Source organism: Sciurus vulgaris, assembly GCF_902686455.1.
Source record: "Sciurus vulgaris genome assembly, chromosome: 3".
Classification (NCBI taxonomy): Eukaryota; Metazoa; Chordata; class Mammalia; order Rodentia; family Sciuridae; genus Sciurus; species Sciurus vulgaris.
In genome coordinates, this window is record NC_136463.1 from 170,301,573 (window position 1) to 170,320,460 (window position 18,888).

General features: G+C 43.6%; 2 protein-coding genes across 10 annotated transcripts in view; both read left to right on the forward strand.

Annotated features, from left to right (window-relative positions):
* The window catches only part of CNOT9 (CCR4-NOT transcription complex subunit 9), a 42,392-nt gene extending 41,579 nt beyond the window's left edge, over positions 1–813 (forward strand). The window contains exons 9-10 of one of the 2 annotated variants that reach the window (XM_079135203.1): positions 562–617; positions 753–813. In XM_079135203.1, the coding sequence (XP_078991329.1) occupies positions 562–596 (35 nt within the window). In that variant the 3' untranslated portion in view covers positions 597–617; positions 753–813. Of the gene's footprint in view, positions 1–561; positions 620–752 lie in introns of those variants that run through there. The other variant, XM_079135202.1, reaches the window with a different exon arrangement.
* Positions 1–18,888, forward strand: part of PLCD4 (phospholipase C delta 4) — a 44,959-nt gene that overhangs the window by 12,941 nt on the left and 13,130 nt on the right. For 6 of the 8 annotated variants that reach the window (XR_013763029.1, XM_079135194.1, XM_079135195.1 and 3 more), the window contains exons 2-16: positions 562–617; positions 753–911; positions 2,690–2,918; positions 4,037–4,166; positions 4,731–4,962; positions 9,190–9,391; positions 10,653–10,797; positions 11,386–11,538; positions 13,934–14,119; positions 15,971–16,127; positions 16,486–16,602; positions 16,822–16,994; positions 17,745–17,880; positions 18,365–18,514; positions 18,593–18,706. Coding sequence is in view for 7 of the 8 variants with exons in the window: in XM_079135194.1 (XP_078991320.1) it covers positions 596–617; positions 753–911; positions 2,690–2,918; positions 4,037–4,166; positions 4,731–4,962; positions 9,190–9,391; positions 10,653–10,797; positions 11,386–11,538; positions 13,934–14,119; positions 15,971–16,127; positions 16,486–16,602; positions 16,822–16,994; positions 17,745–17,880; positions 18,365–18,514; positions 18,593–18,705 (2,304 nt within the window). In the remaining variant the exon portion in view is untranslated. Of the gene's footprint in view, positions 1–561; positions 618–752; positions 912–2,689; positions 2,919–4,036; positions 4,167–4,730; positions 4,963–9,189; positions 9,392–10,652; positions 10,798–11,385; positions 11,539–13,933; positions 14,120–15,756; positions 15,853–15,970; positions 16,128–16,485; positions 16,603–16,821; positions 16,995–17,744; positions 17,881–18,364; positions 18,515–18,592; positions 18,707–18,888 lie in introns of all 8 variants that reach the window. The other 2 variants (XM_079135197.1, XM_079135196.1) reach the window with 2 other exon arrangements.

The window sequence follows — 18,888 nt, forward strand, 5'->3', positions numbered from 1 at the left end:
CCAACTAGCAAGATGGTGATCCCTAATAATGAGGATGAGGGGAGCGAGTAAGTGTGGAGCAAAGCTACCTAGTGGGTTATAGGGTGTTGGCTAGGAAGAGGGTGTTTGACAAATGCCCTAGTTCAGCTTTTCCTGGGCCTCCATGAGAAAGAGCAGAGGCTCTGGGACCAGACATATCTGAGTTTAAATTCTGATCTTTATGCAATTTGAGGCAGGCTTCTTAGCCTACCTAAGCCTCAAATTAGAAGTAAAATATAGCCAGGCACTATGGCACACACCTGTAGTCCCAGTGGCTCGGGAGGCTGAGACAGGAGGATCGTGAGTTCAGAGCCAACCTCAGCAATGGTGAGGTGCTAAGCAACTCTGTGAGAACCTGTTCCTAAATAAAATACAAAATAGGGCTGAGAATGTGGCTCAGTGGTTGAGTGCCCCTGAGTTCAATTCCCAGTAACCCCCCCAACAAAAAAGAAGTAAAATATAGCTGACTATGCAGATTAAGTACCTGACCCATATATTGTGGGCACTAAAGCAACAGCAGTTTCCTTCTCTTGCTCCCTTTAGGTGACTCTGGTGCCAACTGGTGGACCAGCGAGTGATGGCGTCCCTGATACAAGATCGTGAGTACCCCTGCAAGGGAAGAGGGCTTAGGGAACAGCCCAGGGAACAAAAGGAGACTGAACCCCTGTACTAGAGCTCCTTCTGGGCCCTCTCCCCTCCCCACTGGCTACCTGGCCCTGCTTTTCCTGGCCCAGGTCTGACCACCGATCAGGACCTGCTGCTAATGCAAGAAGGCATGCTGATGCGCAAAGTGAGATCGAAAAACTGGAAGAAGTTAAGATACTTCAGACTTCAGAATGATGGCATGACAGTCTGGCATGCACGTCAGGCTGGGGGCAGTGAAAAGCCCACCTGTGAGTGACCATATAGCTTCGGGTGGGCATGTGGGTGGAAGATCCCTGAGGAACCTGGCAACCTGAAGGCAGGGGAGGTACCAGGGTCTTAGAATAGTATGTCCTTGTGCTGTCCCACTGTGTCTCTATCTGAGCCTGTGCAAGGAGATCATAAACAGTATTTGCTCATGTAAGGCTGTTATGGAGGATTGAAGAGTCTTGACACACAAAGCAAGGTTAATTAAGTCATAGGCTATATCTTTTTTTTAATTGTTATTATAAGACTATAATTTTAGGCATCAGTCTGCCTGGATTAAAGTCCTGGCTCTGCTACTTTCTAGAAGATTGGCTTTGGACAACTTACTTAATTAAACTAAGTTTCTGTTTCTCATCTGTAAAATGGGCATTAAACAATACCTGCCACCAGGCATAGTGGCACACACCTATAATTCCAGAAGTTTCAGAGGTTGAGACAGGAGGATCATTAGTTCAAAGCCAGCCTCAGCAACTTAGCAAGACCCTAAGCTACTCAGTGAGACCCTGTCTCTAAATAAAATACAAAAAGGGGCTGAGGATGTGACTCATTGGTTAAATGCCCCTGGGTTCAATCCCCAGTACCCCAGCCCCCTAAAAAACAAACCATACGTGTCTACTAGGTTACAGAGACTCAGTGAGCTAATATGTAAAGCACCTAGCACAGGATCTGAAATCAGGATGCATTTAATAAATGTTAGCTATTATGACCTTTTTTAAACATGAAAACATATCATAGCTGGGTGTGGTGGGGCACACCTATAATCCTACCTACTCAGGAGGCTGATTCAGGAGGATTACAATTTCAAGGTCAGTCTGAGCAACTTAGTGAGACTGTCTCAAAATAAAAAGTAGAAAGTGTGGGGGTATAGCTCAGTGGTAGAGCACCCCTGGCATTAATACCCAGTACTGAAGAAAAAATAACATAGCACATCCTATTGGTCAAGCTCTTTGTGATATCTCTATTAAAAAACTCACTTTTTTTTTGGTACCAGGGATTGAGCCCAAAGGCACTTAACCACCAAGCCACATCCCAGCCCTTTTTATTTTTTATTTTGAAACAGGATCTCACTCGGTTACCTACAGCCTCACTAAGTTGCTGAGGCTGGTTTTGAACCTGTGATCCTCCTGCCTCCACCTCCAAAGCCACTGGGATTATAGGCATGTGCCACTGTGCCTGCCATACCACTAAAAATTTGATCATAGGATATATTTAAGAGAGTCTGCTTTAGAGACATCAAAATTCACAGTCCATACCACCCCTACCTAGGTAAAGGGATGGAAGAATTTTTCTGACTCTCTCCAGACATCTGGAAAGAGGAAACCCTTAAACCTGAATTGGAGTATAAACTGCTTTGTTGTAACTGCTTCTACATTTCAGTGTGTTTTTATTTGTCATTCCTGCCATTCCTATGATCACTGTTTAGACTGACTGTGGAAAGGATCATTCATTATTTAAGATGAGGACACTGAAGAGTTAAGTTGTTTTGGTCTGTTACTCTGCCAACTTGGTGACTGGAAATCAGTCTTGCTGCCTATAGCACAGGCCCCTTGCCCAGCTTCCTACAGAAACAAACTGCAGTGATTCACGTGGGCTCCTGAATAATAGTATGTCTCTCTGTACTAACGCCTTTGGGGACTAAGTCTGCAGAGGCTGGAGTTCCTCCTCTCTGAGTTTTCATGGAGAAAGGGCACTGATCCTTGCCCCTTAGCCCCTACAATTTGTTGGACCCCTTTCTCAGTGTTCCCCCCTGCTTCTTTGGCAGTCTCAATCTCTGATGTGGAGACGGTGCGTAAAGGTCACGATTCTGAGTTGCTGCGCAGCCTGGCAGAGGAGTTCCCCCTGGAGCAAGGCTTCACCATTGTCTTCCATGGCCGCCGTCCCAACCTGGATCTGGTAGCCAACAGTATTGAGGAGGCCCAAAACTGGATGCGAGGACTCCAGCTTTTGGTGGACCTTGTCACCAGTATGGACCACAAGGAGCGGCTGGACCAGTATCAACAAGTTGGAGTCAGGGTGGGGACAGGGAATCACTGAAGGAGCTAGACAGATACTGTAGGACTAGGGAAGGTGGAAAGGGGTGAGGGATAGGGAGGCCGAAGGGTCCAGATTGTATGGGCAGAGACAGCTTAGGTCAAGTGTAACTGAGGATTCTGAAGGAGAAATGAATGCTAGGGATGGCAGAGATTTTGGCATGATGTGGAGGAAGGGACAGTGAGAGACAGAGTTGCAAACAAGGTGCTACTCTTAAGAGCTGAACAGAAGATCCCAGAATTTACTACCATGGGGGTGGGAAGCTGTTTCTTAGAGGGCTCAGTGATACCAACTCACTTCAAGATTCCTGAATTGTATGCCAGTTCACTTATTCATTCATTCAACATCTATTAGGCAGAATGTTTCAGGCACTATACCAAGTTCTATGGTTCCAAATATTAATGAGTCAGATATTACTTCAGTTAGTGAAGAGGATGGAATTGTGTAAATAATCTAAGTTCCAAAGAATTGTGGTTCTTAGAGTATTTGTATGTATTCAAAGGAAGGATATTTCATTCTACCTGAGAGTGTACTGAAAAAGCTTCAGGGAAGAAATACTTGTGAGCTGGATCTTAAAAATGAGAGAATTGGACAAACAAAAAAAAAAAAAAAAAAAAGAAAGAAAGAAAGAAAGAATTGGAACCCGATAAGTGGAAGAAGGAAAGGTACTTCTGCCTGAGGGAACAGCATGAGAAAAGGTTCAAAGACAGGAAATTGAGGATCAGGAGAGAGAATAGAGAGCAGGGAGTTGCTGAGTCTAGCTAAAGTACAAGGAGGACAGAGATATATTTAACAGGCTGGGTTGTGTCAGATCCAAGGGGTGGAGGAAATCTTAATTTCTATGTTAAGGAATTTGAGTTTCTTTCTTCAGGCAACAGGGAGGTCCCTGCAGGCACCTGAGTCACATGCAGTGACAGGATGGATTGGTGGTCTAGAGAGATTATTCTAAAGTTGTGTGGAGAATGAATTGGCATGGGAGAGAGTCTGGCAACAAAGACAGGGGAGGGATGTCACTAGATAAACATGCATACACTTCTGGTCACATATGTACAGTGCTTTTTCCTTGACTCAGACCTGGATGGCTGAGTGATTTGTTCCAGCGTGGAGACAAAAACCAAGATGGTCGGATGACTTTTGAAGAAGTTCGGCGGTTGTTACATCTGATGAATGTGGAAATGGACCAAGAATATGCCTTCGGTCTTTTTCAGGTGAGTCTGCTGAGGAAGAATTTGCAGGAGCCAACCAGGTCACATTTTCACTTGCCCAGAAGGCCTCTGACTCCAATCAGCAACATTCATTTGTTGAATCCCTACTGTGTGCTCTAGCACCATGACAGGCTCAGTGGAAAGTGTAGGGAATGATTCTTGCCAGTTAGTCTTGTCGGAAAGATGAGTTATAATCCCGTGGAAGGTAAATAACAATGTGATTATGTTGGACCTCAAGGACCTTTGCACTCATGGTCGGAATTTCACAGGTGCCTAGAACAAACCCCAGCTGGAGGGTAATAGAAGGAGGTGTCTTCTGACCTTTTAGGTACCTTTGGGAGGAAGAACTCTTTCTGGTTGAAAATTTTCTCTACTAGCAAATGATATAGCTAAAAGTTTGCTTCTTTCTTACTGAAGTGACATCTATGAACATAAGGTGTCAGGGGTTCTGTGTTTTATGGAAGCATCTTTGAATATGTCTGTCAATGAGATGCGCTTATAGAACAAGTGAAGGTCATAAATTTTCCTTCTGAAGTGTCTGTTTATTCTCCCCTAAACCTCTTGCAGGCAGCAGACATGTCCAGGTCTGGGACTCTAGAAGGAGAAGAATTTGTACATTTCTATCAGGCATTGACTAAACGTACTGAGGTGCATGAAATGTTTGAAAACTTTTCGGATGATGGGCAGAAGCTGACCCTGCTGGAATTTGTGGATTTCCTTCGAGAGGAGCAGAAAGAAAAAGAGAGAGCTTCTGACCTTGCTCTGGAACTGATTGACCGCTATGAGCCTTCAGACAGTGGTAAGGGAAACCAGGTGTAGAGTACCAGTCATGGGGGGAGGAGGACAGGCCATGATTATAAAGATCCAGAGACAGTCTTCTGACTAACTTAGAAGAGAATGAGTTCATCCCTAACCTATCATCTCATTTAACTCCTCCTCCTGGAGGAGAACAGTCATTCCCTGCCTGGATAAGACAGATGTCTTCTCTCAGGAAAATTTCATTTCCCTATGCTCATGTTTCATATTCTTTATTTTCAGAGTCCTTCCTGATATCAACTTTGTCCTCAGTGGAAACAGAAAACCCATAGTGGCTTGCTTTGGCCTCTTCTCTATGCAAACGATTCTTTTTCCTCTGGTTTCCCTTCATGGTTCCTGTCTGTTGTCCCTTTAAATGCTGACTTTTTGCCCTTTTCTTGAATTTCTTTAAATTCCCCAAGTGTTCTTGAATCTCTAAGTCCCTCTATAGGAAATCTAGACAACTCTGGGCTATGGGGATGATAAAGAGGCCAAAAACTTAGCATTTAACAAGTGCAGCTAAAATATGCCTTCTTAATCCTCAAACTTCCTTCCACTTTGCCCGTAGACTAGTTTCTATTCCTTCATTCCCTTCAGAGTGAAAAATTTTACATTGACAGTAAATTATTTACAAGGCACTTTCCCATTCACTTAATTTAGTCCTCACTAGAACCTTGTAAATCAACAGCAATACTCTGTACTGGGGCTTTGCCAAGTATCCCATAATGTGCTAATATCCCTATATGCCTTTTTTTCTTCCAGTCCTAACAATGACCTATTAAAATGTGTTCTATTATTAAGTCAGTTGTATAAAAAAGGAAAATTGAGGTTTATAAAGACTAAATGACTTGGCTGGTGTTGTAGTTTAATGGAAAAGTGCTTGGTTATGTGTCCATGTCCATATGTGTGTGTGTGTATCTATATATATATAGAGATAGATACACATATATGTGTATGTGTGTGTGCGTGTATATATATATACACATTTCTCTCTCTACATATATATATAATATTTTATTATTATTATATATATTATATTATATATACACATTTCTCTCTCTCTCTACATATATATATGTGTATATATATATATACACATATATATATATTATATGTAGAGAGGGGCGGTATTAAATGACTGGCTCCAAACCAACAGGTAATGAGAAAGGAATTGAAATTCAAACCCAGGTCAATTCTTAACTTATACTTCTTTACAAAATAAGGATGATAAGTTGACTGAGAGCCAAAGTGATCCAGATTTTCTGAGTCTCAACTCCACCTTCTTTAATCATTCATTCACCACTTCAGATAATACTTGCCAAGTACCTGTAATGTATCAGAACCTACACTGAGCATCTGAGATAAGTAGCACTTAGATGAGACAAGAACGCTGTCCTCATGGAACTTAGAGTCAAACAGCGTTGAAATATCAGTGATTACAGATTTGTACAGTAGTTTGGAGAAGAATTGGAGCTGTAAAGCAACTAATTTCACAGAACAAAATTTAAGAAGAACATCAAAGGATTAAGAAATAGGATATTCTGTTCCCAGTGCAGGATCTAGTACACTTCAATTACTTATGGTTTGAATGTGTCCCCCAAAGTACACGTGTTGGGAACTTAAACTCCAACACAACAGTGTTGAGAGGTGGGACCTTTAAGAATTGATCGAATCATACCCAGACATGGTGTCACTTGCACCTTGTAATCCCAGTTACTCAAGAGACTGAGGCATGGTCTGGGGAGATAGCTCAGCTGGTAGAGTGCTCGCCTCACAAGTGCAAGGCCCTGAGTTCGATCCCCAGTACTGCAAAAAAAAAAAAAAAGAGAGAGACTGAGGCAGAAGAACGATAAGCCTTGGCAACTTAACAGAACCTATTTCAAAATAAAAAGTAAAATAAAAAGGACTGGGGATGTAACTCAGTGGTCGAGTACCCCTGGGTTCAATCCCTAAAAAAAAAAAAAAAAAAAAAAAATATATATATATATATATAAATAAATATATATAAAAATATACATATATTATATATATAAAACTAAAATATATATTATATATTATATATATATAAAACTAATTCATGTTGTTGGTGGGTGTATGGCTATAATCCCAGCAATTTGGGAGGCTGAGACAGGAGGATAGAGAGGTCAAGGTCAGCCTCAGCAACTTAGTGAGACCCTGTCTCAAAATAAAAAATAAAAAGGGCTAAGGATTTGGCTCAGTGGTTAAGTGGCCCTGGATTCAATACCCAGGACCAAAAACAAAAAAAATTTACAATTTTATGAGTTCAGCCCCCTTCCCAACTCTTGCTATCCCATGTGTTCTCTTGTTCTTCCACCTTCTGCCATGGATGACAGCAAGAAGATCCTCACCCCAGATGCAGGCCCCTCAACCTTGGGCTTCTCAGTTCTTCCAGAATTGTAAGAAATAAATCTCTGTACTTTATAAATTAGTTATCCAGTCTGTGGTATTCTGTATTAGCAGCATAAAATAGACTAAGAAAATATTTATTGTATTTCCCCATAACTCTGTAGTCCCTTCTCCTGCAGTTGAAAATCAGATACTATATTCTGGTTGCTGAGTATATTATCAGTCAAAATAACTGTGCTCAAGTCCCTACTTTGCTTCTAATTAACTGAATAAACTTGGGCAAGTCACTTAACCTGAGACTCAATTTCCTCATTTATAAAATAATTGATCAAACAAAATGATGCACAGGCAAAGTGTCTAGTAACTATCGACTCTACTTGAGCAACTGAGTTATCACTAGCAAAAATGAAACTTCCTGCCCAACATCCCGCCATCCTCCACCGCCTCCACGCCTTGTCAAACCTGGAGCAAGTAAACTGAGCATCAGCTTGTTTAACTTCCAAGGGCACCTCTCTGCAGCAGCATTACCCTCAGTGAGACTGCACAGCCCAGTGGGACAGGACATGGCTCTGACTCCTGGCTTTTTGAATACAAGTCCCAGTCCCTCCACTTACCAGTATGTGACTTGGGACTAGTTTTCTAACTTTTCACAGCAGATTTTATTGTATCTACCACATTGTGTTGTGAGAGCATTAAGTGAGATACTGCATGTAATGTCCTTGGCATAGAGCAAGTGCTCAATAACAACAGCTAACAAGTCACTGTTGTTATTATATGAAGCCCATGCTGAGATGGATGAGGGTTATAGAAGGAGAAACAGAGCCCTTTCCTCAGCAAGAGGGTAGTCTAAGGCAATGTTGACAAATGCTCCCCAAAATACCACACGGGAGTGTTGACAGTAGATAGAACCCCTCAGGTCCTAAGGCACATAGCTCTGCATAGCCCAAGGTAGAAAACACAGGAATCTTTGCCACATCACTAGCACGCTTCTTTGTGATACTCACTAGGCTTTGATTTCCCATCTATAAATTTAAATCTTTGGACTGGATACTGTGCTGTCCATTATGAGAACTGTGAGTTCCATGTGACTATACATTTAAATTAACTAATATCAAATAAAATTTAAAATTTAGTGTCTCAGTTATACAAATCACATTTCAAGTGCTCAGAGTCACGTGTATATAGAGGCTGCGGTATTCAACACTGCAGAATAGAACACTTTCATTACTGTCAAAGTTCTATTAGGTAGCACTGGATCAGAAAGATCTTTTTTCTTCTTTTTATGGTACTGGGGATTGAACCCAGGCTGCTTAGCCACTGAGTTACATCCCCAGTCCTTTTTTTTTTTGAAGAGTAATATTCTCACCAGCCAGACTAAAAACCTGTTTTTTTTTTTTTTTAAGCTTTATTTATTTATTTTTATGTGGTGCTGAGGATTAAACCCAGTGCCTCACACATGCTAAGCAAGTGCTCTACCCCTGAGCCACAACCCCAGCCCCAGCCCCAATTCTTTTTGTTTTACTGAGGCTGAGGCTGGCCTTGAACTTGTGATCCTCCTGTTTCAGCCTCCTGAGTCTCTGGGATTACAGGTGTGTACCACCATGCCCAGCTAGACTAGAATAATTATAATGGCCCTCTTTAACAGTCGCTGAGGGTGGTGTGATTGAAATGACACATGCGGGGTGGGGCAAGTTGAGGATCTGGAGCCTGGGAATGGCAACCATCTGAAAGACAAGATCCCATAGTGGGTGAATGGAGGCTGGTCTGTAGGTGTGCTGGAGGCGGGTGAATGGAGGCTGGTCTGTAAGGTGTGCTGGAGGCCCCAGCAGGGCGGCTCACTCTAGCATTTCCCACCTCACCCTAGGCAAACTGCGGCATGTGCTGAGCTTGGACGGCTTCCTCAGCTACCTCTGCTCGAAAGATGGAGACATCTTCAACCCGGCCTGTCTTCCCATCTACCAGGATATGACTCAACCTCTGAGCCACTACTTCATTAACTCCTCTCACAACACCTACCTAGTTGGGGACCAGCTTTGTGGCCAGAGCAGCGTCGAGGGATATATACGGTGCAGTGGTGGTAGAGAAAGGGTCCAGCTCATGAGAGGGACCATCTGTGGGAAATTGAGCGGGGTGGTCAGTGAATAATGAGATTAAAGAGGTATTGTGGGGGGATAGGGACTAAGGGCCCCTGGATGCCTGAGACTCTTGGAGAAGATATTGAAGACTGATGGGAGAATGGTAATGAAACCCTATAGGTAAATTTCTCTCTCTTTCCTGAGCAGTCAAACTCTTGGAACTCAGAGACCTTAACAAATATTTTGAACAAATAAGCTAAATGTTAAGGAGGAGGCAGTACAGCATAGGAGTTAAAATCATGGGGTCCAGCCGGGCACAGTGGCACACGCTTGTAATCCCAGTGACTCGGGAGGCTGAGATAGGAGGTTTGCAAGTTCAAGGCCAGCTTCAGCAACTTAGCAAGGCCCTAAGCAACTTAGTGAGACCCTGTCTCAAAATAAAAAATAAAAAGGACTGAGTGATAAAGTACCCCTGGATTCAATCCCCAGTACTAAAAAAAGAAAAAAAAAGTGGATTCTGCAGTCAGACTGGACTAGTGGATATCAAATCCTTGCCCCCTCACTTGGTACTTCTATGCCTTAGGTTCCCTATCTGTGAAATAGGGAGATAACAGTACCTATCCTCTTCAGGCTGTTATGGAGATTAAATGAGATAATCCAGGCATCAATAGCTAATAAATGGCAGCTGCCTTTATTGTGATTAATCATGGATTTGATTGAATAGTCAAGATATTTTGGTAGTGCTAGCAACTAAACTAGTAGCTTCAAGGGATATGAAAATGAGAGGAACTTTTACTCACAAATGAGTGTAATTTCCAAGTTTCTACCTTGGGAAGTCTAGAGAGGAAATAAGGGGCTGGAGTAGTAGCTCAGTGGTAGAACACATTCTTAGCATGTGTGAGGAGGCCCTGTGTTCAATCCTCAAAGAGAGACACAGAGAAAATAAGTGTAAATATGCTGAGAGCTTGACTAACCCAAGTGTTGGGTAGGGCTGTGTACCCAGAATACCAGGAGTATCATGAAGCAATGTGCGATGGATGGCTTAGGAGAATTGAGAGTTGGGTGGGGTGCGGTGGAGGTGTGAGCCGCAGACATTCTCCAGTGGACAGAGACGCATCCTAGATTTCATAGCTTGAAGAAGTGTGGATGGGTAAGTGCTGGGGAGCACTGATCTCTCCAGAGTGGGGAGAGGGTTTGTCGGTAGAAGATCAGAACTTGACATCTTCTGCCTCTGGGGTTGGGGTTCTTGCAGGGCTCTGAAACGGGGGTGCCGCTGTGTGGAGGTAGATGTATGGGATGGACCTAATGGGGAACCCATGGTTTACCACGGACATACCCTGACTTCTCGCATCCTGTTCAAAGATGTTGTGGCCGCGGTTAAACAGTATGCCTTCCAGGTAGTAGCCTCAGGCTGGGAACAGCTCTAAGACAAAAGGGCCGAAGGGAAGAGTAACTGGCTCTGGGTCTGGGGAGGGCAGAGGGGTGCAGGAAAGGTTATTGCAAAGGGCATGATATGTGTAAGAGCGGTTTTAACTCTAGAGTATTGGGCAGATGTTAAGGGGTTATTATAAATAAGTTTTGAATGTGTATAACTACTAGTCATAGTGGTTAGTATCTATTTACTTCTAACAAATTCTATTACCCATGTGGGAGAGGCTGGATAAAGAAACAAACAGTAGCAAATGGGGTTGGGAAATGCTAGGAACCTGGAGACCTGGTCCTCTGCCTCTGAGCCTGAAAACTTAGAGGTCTCAGGGGGACCTGGGTCAGACTTGGCACAGGTATGAGACTGGGGATCCCAAGAATGACCTTTAGATGTAGATCTCGTCCCTGTGGCAGAGTCCCAGACCCAGAAAATTCTCATTGAGTCCTGGAATAGGGTTGGAGGAGTTAGCAATCAGGGTACTCATTTGAGTAAGTAAATAGAGGGTGGAACTCAAATGTTTAGAACTCTGGATGTAGCATGCCCTCCCACCCCCCACCAGGCATCAGAGTATCCACTCATCTTGTCCTTGGAGAATCACTGCACTTGGGAGCAGCAGCAGACCATGGTACGCCATCTGACTGAGATCCTGGGGGAGCAGCTGCTGAATACCACCTTGGATGGGCTGCTACCCATTCAGCTTCCCTCACCTGAGGTAGGGACCTGGTGTCCCCAGACAGGCTTTACTGTGGCTTCTGCATTCCTCCACCTTGACTTCTTCTTCCATGTCCCTCTCATTTATATCTTTCTATCCTCAGATGAACCATCTTGCTACTTAATATCCCTGGAGACAACTTTAATTTTGAAAGATCTAATTGAACACAGAATTCCATTTATAGTTCTCTAAGTTTTATTTTATTTTTTTAATTCTTTTTTTGTAGTTGTAGAAGTACACAATGCCTTTATTTTATTTATTTTTATGTGGTGCTGAGAATTGAAAGCAGTGCCTCACACATGCTAGGCAAGTGCTTTACCACTGAGCCACAACCCCAGCCCTCTAAGTTTTAAATCAACTATTTACCTTATATTTAATTTTCAATGGAAGTATCTTATTTTTCCTGATAGTTGACAATTGGGGTAGACTATACAAACAATATAGAGAAAGGGAAATCCTCCCATCATAATCCCAGCTTCTTCCATAATAACACCTATCAATAATTTGGGGGCTTTCTGGTACTGGGGATTGAACCCAAGGTCTCACTCATGCTAAGCCTCTGCTTTACCACAAAGCTACACCCTCAGCCCCTAAAATAGATTTTTAAATGCTAATATAAACATATATGTGTACATATTCACATCTTTTTATTTGACATTTTTTTGGTACCAGAGATTGAACCCTGGGGGGTCTTAAACACTGAGCCACATTTCCAGCCCTTTTTAATATTTTATTTAGAGGCAGGGTCTCACCCAGTTGCTGAGACTGGCTTTGAACTCTTGATCCTCCTGCCTCAGTTTCCCCTAGCCACTGGGATTATAGGCGTGCGCCACCGCACCCAGCTTCCATATCCTTTTTATATGTGAAATATATATCATGGGTGTCTGTTCTTGTAAAATTTTTTAATACCTCTACAGAATTCTATTTTATGTCATGAAGCATAATTTATTCAAGCAGTTGAACATTTGGTAGTAATTTAGGTTGTTTATAATTTTCTACTTGTACATACAGCTTTTCCCACTTTTTTTTTTTTTTTTTTTTTTTGCAGTGCTGGGTATTGAACCAAGGACCTTGTATTTGTGAGAGGCAAATGCTCTATTAACAGAGTTATATCCTCAGCCCCCACCACTTATTCTTTATTATGGATTCCTTGAGGCAAAGTCGCTGGGTTAGAGTTTTTATTCTGACACTTTTGATTATTATTGCAAGTTGTCCTCTGGAAAAAATACCAAATTACCAAATTATACGCCAACCGACAGAAGAGAGTAACCACAAACAACATGAATGAGATGATTCATAATGGCAAACGCTGAAAAAAGATTGTTTTTTTTACAGTCCATATTTTCTTTTCTTGAATTATTTGATAATATTGTTTACCCAATTTTATTAGGGTTTATAATTTTTATTGTTATATGATGATTCCTAAATGTTAAAGATATTAATGCTTTGAGAAATACTTTATTGTCTATTTTTGCTTTTGTCTTTTAGCATATTTTCCCTTATGAAAGTTTTTAAGACTTATGTACCCAAATCTGTCAACCTTTTAGATATCTTCTGAGTTTTCATATCCTGTTTCGAAAGTATTTTCCATCATAAGATTATTCAAAAAGTTTCTCTATTTAAAAAGATTCTGGCGGGCATGGTGGCACATTCCTGTAATCCTCCCTCAGCTCAGGGGCTGAGGCAGGAAAACAGTGAGTTCAAAGCCAGCCTCAGCAACTTAGTGAGGCCCTAAGCAACTCCATGAGACCCTGTCTCTAAATAAAATTTCAAAAATAATGCTGGAGATGTGGCTCAGCGGTTAAGCACCCGTAGGTTCAATCCCTGATACCAAAAAAAAAAAAAAAAAAAAATTGTTTTTCTCTCATACTTTTATGTTCTTTATATGTAAATCTTTTTCTTTCTTTCTATCTTTGTATTGGGTATTGAATCCAGAGGTTCTTAACCACTGAGCAACATCCCCAGCCCTCCCGCCCCCCACTTTCTTTTAATTTAGAGAAAGGCTCTCACTGAGTTGCTTAGGGCCTCACTACATTGCTGAGGCTGGATTTCAACTTGCTATCCTCCTGCCTCAGCCACTGGGATTACAAGCATGTGCCACAGCCTCTTATATATGTAAATCTTGAGTTAGAGGATAAAAATTCCTAGTGTTTCAGATGTTTCAGTGTCTCAGATGTGAGGTAGAAACCTACATTTATTTATTTTTCATATGGATACAGATGTTACAAGTTTAACAATAAGGGAATCACACTGGCATATATTAAGCAATCAATCTCTCTTGGAGGACCTTCCTTCCACTTACCTCTTCCTCCACCTGAGGCCAGTGGGACCTACAGGATCCCTGGAGGGTCTCAGAGCACACAGGTAGACATTTTCCTTCATTTTTGTCCCCTAGGAGCTTAAAGGGAAGATCCTAGTGAAGGGGAAAAAGTTAGGAACACTTGAGGATGATCTTGAAGATGAGGAAGAAGAGTCAGAGTCCCAGCTGGAGAGACAGCTGGGGTCAGAATTGCCGCTGGAGTCTCCCTCTGAGCCCGAGACCCAGGAGCTGAGTCGCCTGAGTAAGGACAAAAAGTCGAAGGTAGGCCAGGAGTGGTCTTTCTGCAGTGGTATTTGTTTAGTGTGCTTCACAAGTGGAAGACTGATGGGTGAAGATTAGACAGGGTAGAGGGCCAGGGAGAAAAATGCCCCTTCGTCCTAATAAAAGAATGTAAGAATGCATTCATAGCATCACTATATATATCACCAAATATAAGATACATTGCAGTGGCTTTCAACTTTTTCGAGCCATGAAATCTTTTTTTTTAAATGAAATCTGGGCTAGGGATGTAGCTCAGTTGGTACAGTGTTTGCCTTGCAAGCACAAGGCCCTGGGTTCAATCCCCAGCACTGCGAGCCAAAAAAAAAAAACTTACATGGAAACTCAGCATACTAAATAGATAAACACAGAACCATTCTAATCGAACCCCTCATTTGGCTCTCGCCTGTGTCCCCTAGATGGCTCTAGACATGTTTTGTACTTCTCAATCTTCTTAAAGTCTGGTTTGAAAACCACTGATAGTGTGTGTGTGTGTGTGTGTGTGTGTGTGTGTGTGTGTGTGTCTATTAGATTGGCTATAGGGATTAGTGGAATGATTACAATGACCTTAACCACAGTGGGCTTAGAGAATTAGAGAAAGCTGCTTATTTTTCCTGTGGGGGGGTACCAGGAATTGAACTCAAGGGCACTCAACCACTGAGCCACATCCCCAGCCCTATTTTGTATTTTATTTAGAGATAGGGTCTCACTGAGTTGCTTAGCACCTGTTGCTGAGTCTGCTTTGAACTCAGGATCCTCCTGCCTCAGCCTGCTGAGCTGCTGGGATTATAGGGGTGCGCCACTGCTTTATAAGAAACCTTTTTATAAAGGGTGAAGTTTGAGTTCGAGGTGGGGCTGGAAATAGCCAAAGATAAGCAGGAAGCGGGGAGAAGTTTGGGGAGGGGAAGGTGAAAGCTTTGAGAAGGTTGTGCCAATGTGGACCATCTCCCTCTGGGGAATGGCAAGGCTGAGGGAGAAGGGGTGTCATTGGTGGGACCTCCGAGAGCTGGGTTTGAAGCCTGCATTTCTTTCTTGTGTGCTTGCTTGGCCCACTCAGCTGATTCTAGCTTCTCCTGTTCTCTCTGGGGCTGTAATGTTTAACTTGCTACCATGTCCAGGGATGGAAATGGGAATTCAGGAGACAAATCCAGTGATATTACTCTAGGATCCTCACATCTGACCAGGAGTGAATTCCTACAAACACTTGTACACCTTGACATGTCTGTCTGGATTCATGTACATTTCGTTGTTTTTGTTTTTGTGGTACTGGAGATTGAATCCAGGGGCGCTCTACCACTGAGCTACATCCCCAGCCCTTTATATTTTGAGACAGGGTCTTCCTAAGTGGCAGACGCTGGCCTTGGACTTGTGATCCTCCTGTCTTAGCCTCCCAAGTAGCCGAGATCACAGGCATGCATCACTGGGCATGGATTCATGTACATTTTGATCAAAGATTATCGTTCATTTTTTTTTTTTTTTTCAAACAAGAGAGCTAGAGAGGATTAACACCTCTTTGTTTAAAAATAATAATAAAGACCTGTTATCCTAGATATAACATAAAACAGACCCTCCAAGCCCAGCAGCTGAAACTGATCCGAGCAGTATATGCAGACTGCCTTTATTCCCATCCCTACCCCCAGGTTGTGATGTGCCCGCTGTTTTGCCCGCCTATCTGTTGTCACATTGTGACTCAGGCTTCTAATATCAATCTTGGGTCACTTCTCTTGCCTGAGCAGGTGAGGTAGGAGGGAGAATGCAGTGGGGAGGCAGTGGGCAGAGGTGTAGGTTGGAGAGCCATTAGCTTCTTCCATCTCAGCTGATGAGGATTCAATTTCTCTCCACTTTCTCCTCCAGAAATCCAGGTCTATCTTGTGTCCAGCCCTCTCTGCCCTGGTTGTCTACTTGAAGTCTGTCTCATTCCACAGCTTTACCCATTCAAAGGAGAACTACCACTTCTATGAGATATCGTCCTTCTCTGAAACCAAGGCCAAGAGCCTTATCAAGGAGGCTGGTCAGGACCAAACTGGAAGAATGGGGAGGGAAGCGGGATGGGTAGGTTCAGGCTTAACCACAGTGGGAAGGGATATGGTGGTAAGTCCCAAGTTAGAGGACAGAGGAACTAGGGAGAGACAAAGGAGCTAAGAAATTCATCACAGCAGGCAAAAGGAGGGGTTAGGAATAGTGAGCACAAGGCTGATGACACTGGGGGAGGGAAGTCCGGATGGAGCAGAGTAGAGAGGCACACTGAAGGTTTCTGGAGTCAGCTTCAGATGTTGGGGAAGAGTGAAGTGAGCAGGCAGGGTTCTTGGGACCAGGGACTGGGAGGTGCTACCCCACTTCTATCTCCTCCCCCCCCCCCCCCCCCCCAGGCAATGAGTTTGTACAGCACAATGCCTGGCAGTTAAGCCGAGTGTATCCCAGTGGCCTGAGGACAGACTCATCCAACTACAACCCCCAGGAATTCTGGAATGTAGGCTGTCAAATGGGTGAGGAGGCAGTGGAGACAAGGTGGGACTGCAAGTGCGGCTGGTGGGAGATTAAGTTCCCGGATGGAAGTAGGGTCACCTTGAGTGCTAGGGTGCTACCTATCTTTGGAGGTGTTCCCAGCAGGCACTCTTACACCCAATACCTGTCTTAATTTCTTGGAAGAGAGTCTGAAAGGCTTCTGAGGTGAATCTTTCCCTTCTTTTCTCCTGGGACCTCAGTGGCTATGAATATGCAGACTGCAGGGCTTGAAATGGACATCTGTGATGGGCTCTTCCGCCAGAATGGCGGCTGTGGCTATGTGCTGAAGCCAGATTTCCTGCGTGATACCCAGAGTTCCTTCAACCCCGAGAGGCCCCTCAGTCCTTTCAAGGCCCAGACTCTTTTAGTCCAGGTATGATGGGAAGAGAAGCTGTTAAAAAGAATCTGGATAGCCGGGATAAAGGCGGGAAGCAGTGGCTAGGCTTGACAAGAGTGTAACTGTTTAAAATTCCTTGCGAGAGGCAGAATAACCTGATTGCTAACAAGAGACTTCGGAGCTGGCTGCCTAGCTTAAAACCCACTTCCTAGTTGTATATCACAGGGCAAGTTCCTTAACCCGTCTGCACTTCAGTTCGCTCACCAGCAAAATGGGAGAGATACTACTGCCTACCGCAAAGGATTGTGAGGATTGCAGCAGTTAAGATCAAGTGCTTACACCACCTGGTGCACAGGAAGTGGCACAGAAGAGGCTGCTGTCATTAGCATGCCTACCTTCAAACCTTCTTAAATTTCTACTTTGTGCATTTAAAATTGTAGAAAGAGCTGGGCATGCCTGTAATCCCAGTGACTTGAGAGGCGAGGTAGGATTACAAGTTTGAAACCAGCCTCAGCCAAGTTAGAAAGACTTATTCAAAATAAAAAATAAGAAGGGCTGGGGATGTAGCTCAGTGGTAGAGCATTTCTGAATAATCCCCAGTACAATAAATAAATGAATAAATTTTCAGATAGAATATAGAGGAAAATAGGTTGCTTTCAGAGGATTAGTTTTGCAAACCAAAAAGCTGTAGTGCAACGTCCCTTGGTCCTCTCCCCTGAGGTGTTAGAGATGCGGGGAGGGTTAGGCTAAGCAGGCACTCATGAGGTTCCAGTGTCCTGGTTGCAGGTGATCAGTGGTCAGCAACTCCCAAAAGTGAACAACACCAAAGAGAAGTCCATTGTGGACCCACTGGTGAGAGTGGAGATCTATGGCATCCGTACAGACACAACCTGCCAGGAGACCAACTACGTGGAAAATAATGGTGAGAGACAGCAGTGCTGGGGAAGGAGGTGGTAGGAGCCTAACTGCTGATTCCCTTCCATACTGTCATGTCACCACCCACCCCTACGTCCACCGACGGGGGTGGGGGCAGTATGGAATAGTACAAGGAATCCTGGCCCCTTACAGCCTTCAGTGACTTGGGAAAATTGCTTACACATTCTGAGCCTGTTTCTTCACCTGTAAAATGCTGATTGCTATCTAGATTAAATGAGAATACAGGTAAAACAACTCAGTGTGGGACTTGAGAAGTCGGGCATGGTGGTACACACCTGTAATCCCAGGAACTTGGGAGGCTGAGGCAGGAGAACTTAGCAAGACCCTGTCTCAAGAAAAAAATGGTGGTGATGCTGGGGATGTAGCTCAGTGGTAGAGTGCCCCTGGCTTCAGTCCCCAGTACTGCTAAGAAGAGCAAAAAAAAAAGGTAAAAAATGTATTTCTTTATTCCCTCCTACCCCCCACCTTAGGTTTTAATCCCTACTGGGGTCAGACACTGTGTTTCCAGGTTCTGGTACCTGAACTTGCTGTGCTGCGTTTTGTGGTTAAGGACTATGACTGGAAATCTCGAAATGACTTTATTGGTCAATATACCCTGCCATGGACCTGCATGAAACAAGGTGAGACAGTCCTTGGATCTCTGGCCAACACCCTGGCTCTGGCTGCCTTCCTAATGTTGTCCTCCTGCCCCTTTCCAGGTTATCGCCACATACACTTGCTCTCTAAGGATGGCACAAGCCTCCACCCAGCTTCCATCTTTGTGTACATCTGCATTCGGAAAGAGGAAGAGGAGTCTGAGTCTGAATTCTGAGGTGGGTATTTCACAGTGTGGGTGGTGCACTGGCTTTAGATGGTGAGAACAACCTGGATGCTCCAGAGAGAGCAAATGGAGATGGTACAAAGCTTCAGATTGTGCATTTCCAGGCACATTACCTTGCCCTTCCTAACAAGCAAATCTAGAATCTGACTTTTCACCTTTTTTCTCTTCCTTTGT